Source organism: Eumetopias jubatus, unplaced genomic scaffold, assembly GCF_037043125.1.
Source record: "Eumetopias jubatus isolate StellerSeaLion01/CBP00866 unplaced genomic scaffold, mEumJub1_p1.0 scaffold_12, whole genome shotgun sequence".
NCBI lineage: Eukaryota > Metazoa > Chordata > Mammalia > Carnivora > Otariidae > Eumetopias > Eumetopias jubatus.
The window spans coordinates 3549113-3564494 of record NW_028274818.1 but is presented as its reverse complement, the minus strand read 5'-3'; the positions used below and the strand labels follow the sequence as shown (position 1 = coordinate 3564494).

Sequence of the window (15382 nt, the reverse complement as noted above, 5' to 3'; positions counted from 1 at the left end):
ACTCGGTGTTATAGGCAAACAATGAATCATGGAGCACCACATCAAAAACTAATGATGTAATGTATGGTGATTAACATAATAAAATAAAATAAAAAAAAAAATAAGCCAGAAGGCATCTCTGTCACCCAATAAGTGATCAGGAATTGGTCACTGAATAAAGGTGTAACAAGTGAGTTAAAAATTAGGAAAACACGTAGCCTATATACACATGGTGTTTTGCTAAATTAAATGAAAAATCAGTCAGTAATTATAATTCTGATCATCTGTCTTATTCACAGCATAATTTTTCAAAGAATAATGGAGAATGGAATATTTATTTGTTGTTTCTTTCAGATTTCAGACATGCAAACAATGAAGGTCAACCAGACAACCCTGAAAGAATTCATTCTTGCTGGCTTCTCCGTGTACCCACATGGGCAGATATTCCTCTTCGTGGTCTTCCTTTGTCTCTACCTTCTCACCCTCACAGGTAACCTGGCCATCATGGGTCTAACTTGGGTGGACAGATCTCTCCACACCCCTATGTACCTCTTCCTTGGTGCCCTCTCTTTCTCTGAGACCTGCTACACACTGACCATCATCCCCAAGATGCTGGCAGATCTGCTGACTCAGAACAGAAGCATCTCAGTCACGGGGTGTGGCTTGCAGATGTGTTTCTTCTTGGGACTCGGTGGCACCAATTGCATCGTCCTCACCTTGATGGGATATGATCGCTTTCTGGCCATCTGCAACCCTCTCAGGTACCCACTGCTTATGACCAATGTGGTGTGTGGACAACTTGTGGCCTCTGCTTGGGCTGGAGGCTTCTTTATCTCTCTGATAGAGACTGCACTGATATTCAGGGCCTCCTTCTGCAGCCCCAACCTTGTCAAACACTTTTTCTGCCACATGCGGGCAGTGGTGAGGCTCTCCTGTCCAGACAGCGACCTTACAGAATCCATTGTGACGGTGATCTCAGTGTCAGGTTTGATGGGCACCTTCCTGCTCATCGTCATCACTTACGTGTTCATTCTTTCCACTGTCTTCAGGATCCCGTCAGCCAAGGGCAAGCGGAAGGCTTTCTCTACGTGCGTCTCACATCTCTCAGTGGTCGTTGTCCACTTTGGGTTTGCAGCTATTGTCTATCTGAAACCAGAAGCCTCGGGAGGAGATGACACACTCATGGCTGTCCCTTACACGGTCATTACCCCTTTCCTCAGTCCCCTTATTTTCAGCCTCAGGAATAAGGACATGAAGAATGCTTTAAGAAAGGTGCTTGGAAAGAGGAGTTTCTTGAATAAATAATCTTGGATTATTGTTGCATGACTGACTGTCCCCCAATGTCAGTAGGCATTTATCCTGTGACATCAGGAGAAGCCTGTGCCATTTGCCTTTTTCCAGATTGTCATGTAGGAATCGAGAGACTGAGTCTGGGAACTGAAGCATCACAAACATTTACTTAGTTTGTTAAGAAAGTTGTTCAACTACTCGTACTTCTACTGGCTGCTCCTGGCTTCTGCTGGTCAGCCTCTGGGCATCCCGCATCACTGATGGAAGGGGAAAAGCAAGAAGAGTGTAGAAGGAAAAAATAACCATTGTGACCACAACACTGAGAGATGTTTAAAAGTATCTAAAAATATAATGGCTGAGGAGTTTTTCTTGGCAACGTTGTGATACATTGCGCTGTGCCTCCCAGGAGATAAGCCATTTCTAGTAGGTGATACACTATGTAGAAATCATCAACTGTCTATTCGTGCATATCTGGATTGATATTATCTCTATTTGTTAAGTCCTATGCCATACTGATGACTGAAGGGTTGTTTTTTTTTTTAAACATTTTATTTATTTATTAGAGAGAGAGAGAGAGAGAGGGAGCATGAATGAGGGAAGGGGCAGAGAGAGAGGGGGAAAGAATTTCAAGTGGACTCCGAGCTGAGAACAGAGCTTGACTCGGGACTTGATCCCATGACCCTGAGATCATGACCTGAGCCAAAATCAAGAGTCAGATGCTTAGTCAGGGCCACCCAGGAGCCCCTGATTACTGAAGGTTTTTTAAAAACACTGTTCATGACTGTGTCCTTCCAGTGACAGTCTGACGCTCCCTTCTGAATATACAGGATATCTTGGAGCATTGATCCATCAAGGGGACAGAGCATGTCCTACGACTGGCAGAGTCCATGGATGAGGGCTGGAAATAACCCCATTTTCTTTAAGATGATGATATTCAAAAGCAAATGTTAACACACACACACACACACACACACACATCATGCTATTGAAGGGTTTGACAGTGGCAGGTATTTTGGATAATTTCGGCAGACATATAATGTGTAATGAAGGAAACCAGATGAACAAGCATGAGATCTTGATATCACCAAGAAGACTTAGAATGAGAAGCACTGTGGAGGTTATTTCACACAAGAGTAGCAAGTGATCTTATGGAATATTCAAAAACACGAGCCTCGGCAATTTTCGGAATCCTTTGCTCAGTTCTGCTGTTAACCAAATCTGTGCCTTCTCATGATGGACATAACCTTTGTATTAGGGTTTGTACACCTTTGTACATCGAACATATGAAAAGTATAGGGGCAATGTCTGAACTCCATTACTTACAAGGATATTATAAAGATAAATGAGATAACAGACGGAAAATATTATGAACACACACCGATTACGGTTACCTCTTGTCACGACTCTATTTTCTTCCCTGGGACCATTCTTGTGGCACATGTGCAGGCAGAATACGCACCCTCTTCAATTGTGGCCACTTCCCCAATGACAAGTGTTTCCTCGACTTTTGTTCCACCCCTGAGAATGGATTATCCAATCTAGGGAAGCCATAAAATCTTGGAAATAGATGCTAACAATTTACCCACTCATGGTGGGTGTAAAAAATATGATGAAGCCTAGACTCAAGTTCGTGAACTTGAATTTGGACCAATTAACTTGCATATACCTGATATGGTGACTGGGGCAGACATTGCTAGTTGCCCATTCATTGTCGAGATAGAAATAAGTAACTAAATGGGAACTGGAAAATACCTGTATGTTTAAAAAGCAAGAAACACACTTCTAAATGCATCATGAATCAAATAAAAAATCTTATGAATACTAGAAAAATGATTTGAATTGGACAAAATGGAAATACTACAAGTCAAAGCTTATGGGATATAGCTTTTCAGTATTCAGATGGAAATATAGGGCTTCAAAATGCATATTAAAAAAGTTCACAGGCTGAAGATTAATAACCTGAGCATTCATCTCAAGAATTTGGGAAATGAATAATTAAATGAACACAAAAATATTATAAAGAAAAAATGAATGGATAAGAGCAGAAATTAATTAAATAAATATACAGTACAGTGACTCAAAAAGTCAAAAAGTTGGAATATTGAAAATATCAATGAATCATATTATTCTCTGGTGAGACTGATGAAGAAATAAAGACAGGACATATAAATAAACAATGATGGGAATGAAAATTGGGGCATTTCTCAGGTCATACCCACATAAAAGATAAGAGAATGTAGTGAATGACTTCATGAACAGAAATTTGAGAACTTACGTAAAGTGGGGAAATTCCTATAGGACACATATTAAAGCTGACATAGGGAAAACAGCTATTTAATTCTCAAGAAATTGAATTTTAATTCATATATTCCACATTAAAAACAAACAAACTAACCAACCTCTGGGTTGGTTCACTAGCTTTACTAGTAGATTCTGCCAAAATTTTAAAGGGGAGGTTATGCCAAACTTGCCCCAAACGTCCCATGGGACAGAAAACAGTAAACTCCCCAACTCATCTTTTGGGCCAGTACGATGTAGAAACGAGATCTTGAAATCTCACTCAGGAGCATAGACTCAGACTCTTAAGTAAAACTCAAGTTGGATTTAGTCCAGAAATGCAAGATTGGCACATTTGAAATCAATCAATATAATTTACCATGTTATCAAAATAAAGGATATTAATTATGTAATTATTTTAATTGATGAAGAAAAATTTTTTGACAAAATTTAATATCTATTCAGGGAATGAATAAGACAGGTTAGCATACTAGGAACTAAAAGAAAGCTCCTTAAGCTCATGAAGCTATTGAACTTCTTTTGTATCTGAGTATAGGTTGACACGAGACGTTACACGGGTTTCAGGTGTCCAGCATCGTGGACACCTGACAATTGGCTTCTCACTTGGTGGTGAAACAGGTAAATGAGTCTGTGCTAAACGGCTTCTCCCATCATGTCTTTGCCATCTTATTCCAGACAGTGAAGTGAGTCTATGGCCATACCACCCTGAATGCGCCCGATCTCATCCAGACAGTGAAGTGAGAAAGGAGCAAAAGGCAGAAGGATATAAAGGAAGAAAACTAGTCAGTTATCATGAATTATAAAATTTCATATGTTAGAAAAATCCAAAAATAGTCTGCAGATCAGTCATTAGAATTACCTGCAATATAGGGCTGGGGACAAGGCACGTAAATGCATCCACTGCATCCCCATCATTAGCAACAATTGGAATCTGGTTTACAAAAATATATCACATTTTGAAGCTTTGAAAATATCAAAGCCCTAGGAATAAATTTAACAAAAGACATGCAAGGCCTCTGCATAGAAAACTGCAAAGCGTTATTAGAATAATTTTAAATGACCTAGGTAAATGATGAGAGAGGTTTTGTCATGGATTAGAAGACTCAGTGCAGTACAGATCTCCATTCTCCCCAAGCTAATCTATGTTTCAAAGAAATTCAAAGAAATTCTAATAGTGTCCTTTTTTGTGTATGAAAACGATAAGGGGATTTAAAATTTAAATGGATTTAGAAATAGTCAGAACATTCTTGAAGAAGAACTTAACATGATTTGTTTTACCAAATATCAAGACTCATGCAGCTACTGTGTGGAATTGGCCCAAGCGACAAACAGATCAGCAGAGGACAGGAGAGCCCCCAAAGGCGCATGCACACACGGGCATTGGCTTTATGATAAATATGGCTTTGCAGAGTGGTTAGAAAACAACAGATGTCTCAAAAACTCATGCTAGGAAAATTGCATATCCATATGGAGGAAACCTGTCTCCATAAATAACAACAGCAACAAACTCAATGTGTGGATGTCAAAACCTGAACTTGAGAGCCAAAACAATAAAACTTCTAAATATATTAAAATTATTGCTGATATAAAAAAAAATTACCTTCACAATATCCTTAGGACATGAAAAGATTGTTTAAAGTGGACATTAAAATCTTAACTAAAAATGAGAAGATCGATTAAATTGAAATCGAGAAATTTTGTTCATTAAAAAAGCGTTATTCAGCAAATGGATAGGCAAGCCACATAAAACTGAAAAGAAATTTAAGGAAAAGATTAATGTAAAATTTGGGATAGTGATTACTTTCGGAGGAAGGGGTGCACAGAGGGACTCCTAGCCAGCCAAGTTCTTTTCCTTGATCTCGGCAGTGATTACAAAGGTATTTGCGTAATAAAAATTTCACTAAGCTCTATATTTGTTTGGATGATTTTCTGAATCTATGTTTTATTTTAAAGTATAAAAACTAAGTGAGGAGTTCCACAGAATGAGAGAAAATATATATAACACATACAATTGGCAAAAGGTTCTTACGCAGTATATAAATAATCCCTACCAAAAACTAAAATAAATAAATAAATTCATTAATAAATTAATTAAATAATAGAACAATCATTTTGCTATCAATAGCAAAAATGTTCAAGAGCTGTGAAGAGATCCTTCCTAAAAGAAAATATCCAAATGTCCAACAAATATGTATAAAGGTGCTTCATCTCATCGGTAAGCATGGTATGGGCGTTAACAGCCCCACTGGAGCAGTGAGTATTGGACGGGCCGGGGTATGGAGCGTGGCCGCAGAAGCCTCGTGTGTTCCCGAGAGAGTGTTTATGGGCTCAGTCACTGCAGAGAACAGTCTGGTATTAACACTCACTTACTTTGTTGGTACCTAGGGCCCGGGTATCTATTTCTTTACTCTCAGGTAGCAAAGAAACAATGTCTGCAATAGACTAAAGCTGGGAATTACTCAAATATTCCCCAATAGTAGAATAGACAAATAAACTGTAGTATGTCCATACAGAGTATTAGCCGGCAGCCATAAAGTTATCGCAATAAAAATGGTAACTATAGCTACAAACTTCCACCCATGGGAAGTACGCATACTCCTTTTCCCCTACTTTCTTAGACAATCTAAAAGACAGGTTACAACCCAAAGCCTTTGTCTCTGGCCTAATTTCTCATTAGATTTTGCTAAATTTTTGTACTATGAAAGTTTCTTGATACAAAGCATTAAGATATTCTGTCTTGTCGATAAGAAATATAAGAATAAAATGATATTATAATAAATCAATGAAGAAATAAAATAAGAGATCAGTGTGATGTGGGAAACAGAGGCAAAATTAAAATTAAATTTCCTTACTACTTGCAGCCCATTGACGAGTCCTTGAAACAGGAGAGTGACATTTCTGTAGGAACTCCGCTGCCTCAAGGTTAATACTTTGCTAAGGGCAAAAGGCAATCTTTTTTTTTTTTTTAATGTTATTCTTTTTTTTTTAAGATTCTATTTATTTATTTGAGAGAGAGAATGAGATAGCGAGATCTATGGGAGTACCCAGGACACAGACCACACCAGAGGACCAGATAGTTTCAGCCCCGACAACACCGCTCTGCCTCAGTGTCTCAGCCTCACTGAAGAAGCCCAGGAGAGTCCGCCAGGCTCCGAACAAACCTCAGATACTGACCTCAGGAGCTGCCCCTGCAAAGGAGCCTGCATTTGTATTTATTACGTGCAACATATGCTCCAGGGCAGGTTAAAAACCACAGAGCAACAATTTGGCTAAAAGCTGGGTGTGGCCAGGAAAAGACAAAGGAAGAAAACTAGGTATCCTGGACCCAGCTGCAGAAGCCTTATTTTGAGGATGGCAGAGCCCACCCACCCTCCTGAGGCTTGTACAACCTTGTGAAGCCAACCTGCCCAGCGCACCCTGCCAGTCACAACTGTTCGTCACTGTACTGTCCGTATGACAGAGAAATAAAATTCTGTTATTTAAGCGGTTTTAATTTGGGGGTTTTGGTAGTTGCAGCTACCCTGTATTGTTCAAATAACTAAATGTGATATTTATAAAATTCCTAACAATGTGTCCACTATAGAGTAAGTGCTCACTACATGGCAACTGCGTATTTTTTTACCTGATCCATTGGAAGAAGCATAAGAGCAGCTCATTCTGTTTCACTTCACTTTCTCTCGGTGTCACCACCCTCCCCTTCCTGAAACTATCTGATCTGTCCTCTTGTGATTCCTTTCTTGGCTAATTTTTGGTCTTTTTCCTTCTTTGGTCTGCCAAAGACCACACCTCAAGCGTGTCTATTCATCTTCCTCTCTCCCTAGTTTCTGTTCCTCTAGTTACATCTATCATGTCTATTTCTGTCATACTCAGGATTACTTTTTATTACTTCCAGGTTTATAATCTGAAGACAGGCCCAAGATCCAGGCCAACATTTCTAATATTGCTGCATTTCTCTGGGCTTCATATGTGAAGAGTGAATTAGTCACTGATTTCTCCTGTTGTTCCTCTTGTGTTTTAGTTCTGAGAGTTCTCACTCCTCACCACTCAGGCTGAAAACCTGCAGAGATAACTGTAATTCTCCCAATTCTTATAGCATGTTCTAATCAAAAATTTTGCAAAGTACTATTGTTTGTAGCCCTATTGTTTTGCAGAGCGGAGTGAGAAATTACTTCTAGTGCACTCCGCTCCCTTCCCAATATTGCATCCGAAACAGGAGGTCATTTTGGCGGGTTGGGGTCCAGAGCCGAGGGCCAAGGGAGAATTCTTGAGACATCTTTGGTGCAAAATAATGACTTCATTAAAGCAGGGGACAGGACCCTTGGGCAGAAACAGCTGCTGCACTGGGGTTGGAGGAAAGGCGGATTATATACTTGTGAGTTGGGTTAAGTGAAGACAAAGGGGGGGTTGCCACAAGGACTTTCATATGCTAAAGAAGACTCACAGGACCCTGAAGGCCTTGCTATTGTCAAGCTAATGTGGTTTTTCCCTCTAGCAAAGCATTAAGGACAGAATGACAGCTGGGAGCTTCCTGGAGGAAGGTTATGCTCTGCCCGTCTCAAGTATTTGTCAATGGGCTGCAGGTTATAAGGACGTTTAATTGTATCTACATTTCCTTCTGCCTTTGTTTCCCACATCAATTCAACCTCTGCTTGAACACTTCCAGTGACGGGGAGATCAGCACATACCGCAGGAGGTAATCTGCCTCATTTGCTCCAGTAGACAGAGAAGTGCAGAAACTGCCTGGGCATGAAAGGCAGGCAGGTACCCAGAGGTGTGGGACAAGAAAAACCCCTCATTGGGAGAAGCAGATTCAGGTTTGAGCCAGGAATCCGGCGCCTGAAATGACTCCGCTGCTCAGCCTCAGTCCCTGGGCCCCCCGAGCTCCCTCCTAGCCCATTGCTATTCACGAAGGGACATGAAAAGGGGCGAGCAGGGAAAGACAATTCCCCCATTCGATCCTGTCGATGTATGAACAGGAGATGAAGCATCTCTTCCTCACTGGTGAACAGACAAATAATACTGATGCAAGGTGGTCCGAGTTTGACAGATATTTTCTCAAAAAAATGTAATGTTCTAAAACACCAGTCAATTAATTTATCTGGAACTTTCTTACTTTATTGTTCTAATTCCTCAATCTTAAGGACGCCAGATGGACTTTAACTCGAATTGGTCAGTAAGTCTGTCTTAGGACGGAGACACTACCTGGCTGACAGGCAGTGAAGTCAATGGCTTTATTCTGCTTCCCTCCAGGGCTATGTCCCTCCAGATTTCGCTCTTTCATTGTAGAATGGCCTCTGAGTGACTTGGACCCAGTCTCGTTGGGGAGAGGTAGGTCACCATCACAATGTGTCCTAAGGGACTACGTCCCCAATGATGAGGTGACTACCGGCAGTCCCTGTCTGCTTCAGGGCTCATCTGCCAAGCCTCTGTTCTGCCATATGGCAGATGATTCAGAGACCAACATGAAAAAGCAGCTTTACTGACGAGCAGCTGGGGCTGACTGCACCTGTCCAGAAGCAACAGGTAACCAGCCTACTGACAAACATCCAAAGATAGAGCACGCGAATGAATGCAGAGGTCAGGCAAGCAAAGAACTAGGCAAACCTCTGTGAGAAACTTTTGCCTCACTCACGTTCGATGCATGAGAGCCTCATTCATTCCCTATGGCTTCCAGATCCCTCAAAATCCTGAAGATCTCTTGAATTTCTCCAGATGCTCGATTGGCTTAAAATCTGAACAAGCTTAGCCATGCAAACATCTCATACTGAGAGCCCTGCTATTTTACTAATTTCAAATGTGTACAGCTATGGAGTTGATGCCTGAGAGGTACATTCAAAATGTCCACAGGTATAAGGGATGTTTCTCAGCTCCGTTGAAAGGAAGTGCTAGAGATCTGTGAGCTTGTTGGAGAGGACAGAACATTGTGTATGGAAAGGGGGAATCCTGAGAGCAGAGGTTGATGGTAGGACAGGTGGGGACCTATCTTGGCATGTTTGGAGAGTAGTGCTCTCCTTGCCCTAATGCAGGACCAAAGCCATATCTACCGAGTTCAGTCCATAGCTTCATAGCCCAAATTCAAATGAGATGTTAAAAAAACTATTGATTGAATTTGACTGCTGAACACAGATGAGCCAACAACAAACCTTCGTTTTTACCTAACTGGTCCATCTGGCTGCACCGATGGACAGCTGCTTATGCCCGAGAGCATGTATGGGGTGGTGACAAAGTTTGCTGTGTATCTCCGTGGGCAGATTTTCCGGGTATATCCAGCTCCACAACTTCCTAGATGTGTGATCTTGAAGAAAAAAAATCACTCTTATCTCTGTATCATCTTTAAAAAGGGACAAAGGTGCTTGGACTCATGGGGCTGTTGGGGGCATTAAGCTAGCACGTGAAGAGCTCTCAGTACCTTGCACATTGTGTCAGTTTTGTCATGTCTTCTCCATGTGCCATGTGGACACAGACTAGGACAATAATTACGTTTCCAGACAGAACTCAGCTTTTGATTCACCGAATTGTTTACTGAGTTACAGTTATTCAATTTGCGATAATCAAATGAAGAATTCAAGGGAAACAAAACAAAGCATTTTCTCTGAACACGGGAAATGGCTGTGTGCAGAGCCCTGCCCTATGTGTCTCTGGACGAAGGTTTGTGTGGCTTCCTATGGGGCAAGTGCCGGTCAGTCCCCATTTCTATGGCATGGAGGAGGTGGTATGTTTGGAGAGGCGCAGCCAGGAGTCCGGGCAGGTGTGTTGCTATAAATAGCAAGCAGGGTGACCTCAGTGATGCCTGCACGGTTTCAAGCCCACAGACCTCTGGAATCACCAATGCATTTTAAAATAGTAAGTATGTTTCACACTGTGGGCAAATCATCCTCACATAGATCATGTCCTTGTCACAGCGTAATAAAGTAAGGATGGCAGATGTCAGCATCCCTATTTGATAGATAAGAAAGCAGGTTCAGCCTTCTACCTCTGAAATAGAGACGGGGCATCGATTTCCAAAACTCCTAGATTATTACATTATTTATCTACTAGCTCATTCAATAGAGGTTTATTTTTTACCTATTATATGCAAAGCACTGCACTTAATGAGGCTAGAGAAACCAGTGAGGTTTCTGCTCTTGAGGAGGGATAATGCACGTCAATGCATAATTACTCCAATCTGTTAGTAGATCTGTTAATAGAGTCCTCGTCTCAAGAGCAGATGTCAGGGGCTCCTGGGCAAAGTCTTCACAAAAGAACTGATGTTCATGATGTCTACTCATGTGCAGAAGACCAGAGGTAGAGCACAGAGGTGTCTTAAAGAGTTCTGGCTTGCCTGGAGGGGTGGCAGGTGATAGATGGGGGAGGGGACCTGGAAGGGAGCAGGGGAGCCAGGGCAAAATGAATCTGACAGCGTCTCACAGTCCTGAGTATGCGTAAGGAGCTACTCTTGGTTCTACAGGGAAAGGCAATGCCATAATCCTAGAGATCTTCCTCCTTAATTGTTCTCTGGAACCTAAGCTGTCAAACCAGAAGGATGTTTTTTAAAGAGCTTATCACTGTGAATGTTGAAATTCAGGCTCACCTGTCCTGTGCTACCTTCGTGGTAGAACGCTGCCCTGACCTCCAAAAAGTATCGCCCTCGCAGCAGAGGAAGGCTGTTGTTGTTCCAAGCCCGACAAGGAGGACAAGACGTGGCCCAGAAGTTAAACAAGGAAAAACAAGGAACAAACAACGCAAGAGATCGGTGCAGACAGTGCACGGTAACTCAGAGCTCCCTGAGGCATCTGAGTGCCCGAGTCAGAAGCACTCTGTCTAGGAGGGGCCTCCTCGGAAAAGGGGGGGTGGGTCTGGAGTCAAGAGCAGAAAGCAGGGAGAGATGGAGTCATAGGGGTGAGGGGCCAGAGTTGCTCCGGCTGGAGGGGAAAGTCCTTGGCAACAGCAGGCCAGTCTGAGCAGCAAACAGAATTTTGTTTTCAATGACTTAGCTGGAAACCGAGGGCGATGGTCATGGGAAGTGATATTGAGGAGTGGGCAGGAACTAGGGTCTTGGGCACCTCTAGGTGCAAGGCACCCGTTTTGCAGGCTTGCGGTGTAGAACGAGAAGACAACTTAAGGCACAGGGGGCTACAGAGCAAGACCGGCCTCAAACACACTTGAAACCAAGACTGTGTATTTTCCAGGCTGCTTCCCACTCTCCACCTCCTTTCTAACGGCTTCTCCCCCTCTTCTCCCCGACCACCCTCAGGACTTTCAAGCAAATTTCATGTGGTGCAGCAGCTGGAAAGAACTCTAGTTTGTATTCAGTTATTGTACGTTACAAAATATGTATCCAAATGAAGTAAATGATTCAAGATTTTACAAATCAAGGCTGAAACTCAGCCCACTAACAGGGCAGTTGTCTGCCCTGTTCTAGGCACTGCTCTGTATACGGAGAATAGAGGGGGAGGGCAGGTCCCTTTTCAGACTTTGTGTCATCATTGCTCAGTCTATGGCACCATCAAATGCCCTTAACTTGGCTTTGGGCATTTCCAGCCATCCTTTTAGAGTTGTTCCCATCCTCTATTATATTGCGCCCCAGGGCGTGCTGTGCTTTCTTCATATCCTGTTCTCCGCCCCTCCCCCACTTGCTGTCCGGTCCTCGTCTCCAAACTTGCTCTCAGAAAAGTATCTGATGCATTAAGTCAGTTTTCCAAACCCGGGTTTATGCACGCTGGAGGGTGCAAAAAGGCTTTCCAAGATCCAGGTATGAATCATTCCAAGGGAATTAGTCCCTGGGCTTCAAATGTCTTATCGGCTCTTCTTAGAATTGGTCTGCTAGAGAAAGTATTTCTTCTCCTTTCCCTCTTTGCCTTTCAAGACCTGTTTTCCCTCGGTACAAAGGAAGGCATAACCGGGCGCCTGGGTGGCTCAGTTGGTTAAGCGACTGCCTGCGGCTCAGGTCCTGATCCTGGAGTCCCGGGATCGAGTCCCGCATCGGGCTCCCAGCTGAGCGGGGAGTCTGCTTCTCCCTCTGACCCTCTTCCCTCTCGTGCTCTCTCTCATTCTCTCTCTCGAATAAATAAATAAAATCTTCAAAAAAAAAAAAAAACAGGAAGGCATAACCGACCCACCATGTGGAAGTGGGGCAGAGGAAGGTTAGTGTGGGGAGGGAAAGGACAGTTCGGGGCAGCACGTCCTTTTGCAAGTCCGCTGTTTCCAATCTATTTCTTTCAACACAACTGAATGGAAGCTGATTGAGTTGTCAGCTAGTAGATCAATAGAAACCATGTTGATGATAGATGAGTGTGTAATTTCTGGCACATAACTAATAGAAAGTTCAAATAAGTTAGTGTTATTACTATAACAAAACGACTTCCATCCGCCGAGCTGTGGTGTATCAATGCCATTTATTCCCCTGAACTACTCTCTGCAGTGTTTATATCTCCAAAATGAAAAATAAGAATGGAATGGATTCTGAAACTGCTCTCATTCTGATGATAAGTGGTTTTCATGGCTGCACACGAGAATTGAGAAAAAGTGCAGTCCACGTTATTATAAATGATATACCAATAAAAAATAACATACTTTAAAATTTATCATATATTTTTATTGTTTTGGTGAAATGTATGCTGATTACAGAATAAAATCTAATAGAAAATCTTTTCAAAACATTTATAGCCTCCAGAGTACAAGAAACAAAAAAACCATGCAGATAGATATAAAGAAATCAGTAAAAGGCTTGTAATTATAAAAATACAATACTTTGAATTATGAGTTCAGTGAGAAAAATAATATATGATTTCCATTTTTTAAAGACACATGCACTTATGTAATTTTTTGAAACAAGTATCCACGGGTATTACAGAACCAATATTTAGATTTCACCGAACATAGAAAGGAGTGATATGATAATTAAATTTAAAATGTCAATACTCACATGCAGTGGACATTAGAGTCCATGCAACAATTTAAATGCATGACAAAAAAATTGATGTCAAGTTTACAATTTGCAAGCTGATATGTTGTTATTTTATTTTGTCTCTTGTGGTTGGGAATGGGGTTCTTGTTGTTGCTGTTGTTTTAGTTTTAATTTTTTTTTTTTACTTGAGTACAGTTGACACACAGTGAGTGTTACATTGGTTGCAGGTGCACAACATCCTGACTCAGGTTCTCTGTACGTCTGTGCTCCTCACATGTGCAGCTGCCCTCTGTCCCCAGGCAGCACTATCACGATGATATATTTTTTATGTTGCTTAAAGATAAAAAATGTTAAGTCCCACCAAAAGTGAGAAAGCGTGATGATATGTAGCCCACGATCCAATCTCAAGTCAGATTTCCGTGTTTGTCAGGTGCCCTCCACTGACAATAGAGAGAGGAGACTGCCAGGCTCAGAAGGGAGGTCGGGAGGCATATGATGGTCTCTTCCAATCTGACGCCTCAACGGCTGTAAGAGGTTTCTGTTCCTGTTGTAACAAGGTCCACACACTTGGGGGCTCAAAACAACGGAGATTTATTCATTCTCTCCGTTCTGGAGGTCAGCGGTGTGAAATCAACATGCAAAGTGTGGCCAGCTGTTCTCCCTCTGGAGGCTCCAGGGCAGAATCCACTCCTTGCCCTTGGCCACTGCTGGCATTCGTCGGACTGTAGTCCCATGGCTTCCAATCCTCAGGGCCAGCGTCTTCAACTGTCTCTCTGCTCCACTTCCGCAGTGCCTTCTCTGTGTGTCTGCTTCACATTTCTCTCCGCCTCTCTCTTATAAGGACCCTTGAAATTGTATTTAAGGTCCACCTGAATAATCCAGGATGGACTACCATCTCAATACCCTTAAAGTAATCACACCTGCAAAGACTTTGTCAAAGGATGTGATATTTACAGGTTCTGGAGATTGGGTGTGGGCACACTTGGGGGGGGGGTCCATGTTTCAGCCTATCACACCAGCCCTGGAATGAGACAACCTAATTCTAGCACAAAAAATGTACTAAAAAATAGTTGTAAAATGAATGGAAAAATAAATCTTTTTTTGGAGCAGAACTCTTTTAGATCATTCTCTCTCAAAATAATAAATATAAATAAATAAATAAATAAATAAATATTTTAAAAAAGGGGGCACCTAGGTTGCTCAGTCGTTTGAGCGTCCAACTCTTGATTTCGGCTCGGGTCATGATCTCAGGGTTGTGAGATCGAGCCCCATGTGTAGGCTGCTCAGGATTCTCTCTCTCTCTCCCTCTGCCCCGCTCCCCCACTTGCACTCTCTCTAAATAATAATAACAATATTTTTTAAAAAAGAAATCTTTTAGCTCATCTATACTGAATTATTTCACTAACTGTGAGTGGATATTTCCCAAACCAACCCTCCTTCCTCCCATGTTGCCTAGCCTACAGCTCAGTGATGTCCTTGAGCTACTACTTCCTCTTTCCCTGGAGAGAGAATCCCTTAGGCTCCAGCTTGCTAACTCTCCTTCTTTTCTTCATTCACTCAACAAATACTGAGTCCAGATGCTATGGGGCTTACAGTTTTGTAGGAAGTGAAGGAAGAGCATGTCATGGACAAGAAAACAAGAATTGAGATATTAAGACCTGTTCAGCAAGCATTTATCAAATATTCACTGCAGTTAAGATCGCTAAATTATTGAGTACAATCCTCAAGTCTGAGAACTTTTCCCTTGAGGTGGGAGATGAAACAGCAAAGTGAAGGAGCTAAATGATGTTCCACTAATCGATAGTGTACTATTGAACATCTTCAGAAGGTTGTAATCTGGGGTTGGGGGGAGGTGAGCAGTTTGGTCCTCCTGTCTCTCAACATCTTGTTCTTCCTGTTATTTTTCAGGTAGGCAGGTGGACAGAGACG

The 15382-nt window shown here is 42.1% G+C and overlaps 1 protein-coding gene across 1 annotated transcript; it reads left to right on the top strand.

The window, feature by feature from the left end:
• The first annotated feature begins 297 nt into the window (after positions 1 to 297).
• Positions 298 to 1284, top strand: OR10X1 (olfactory receptor family 10 subfamily X member 1). Its single transcript, XM_028090942.1, has one exon. The coding sequence runs from the start codon at positions 298 to 300 to the stop codon at positions 1282 to 1284; it is 987 nt and encodes a 328-aa protein (XP_027946743.1).
• Positions 1285 to 15382: the final 14098 nt, after the last annotated feature.

Excerpts from the sequence above, each read along its gene's own strand:
- OR10X1 (XM_028090942.1), top strand. The coding sequence starts at position 298 with ATGGAGAATGGAATATTTATTTGTTGTTTCTTTCAGATTTCAGACATG.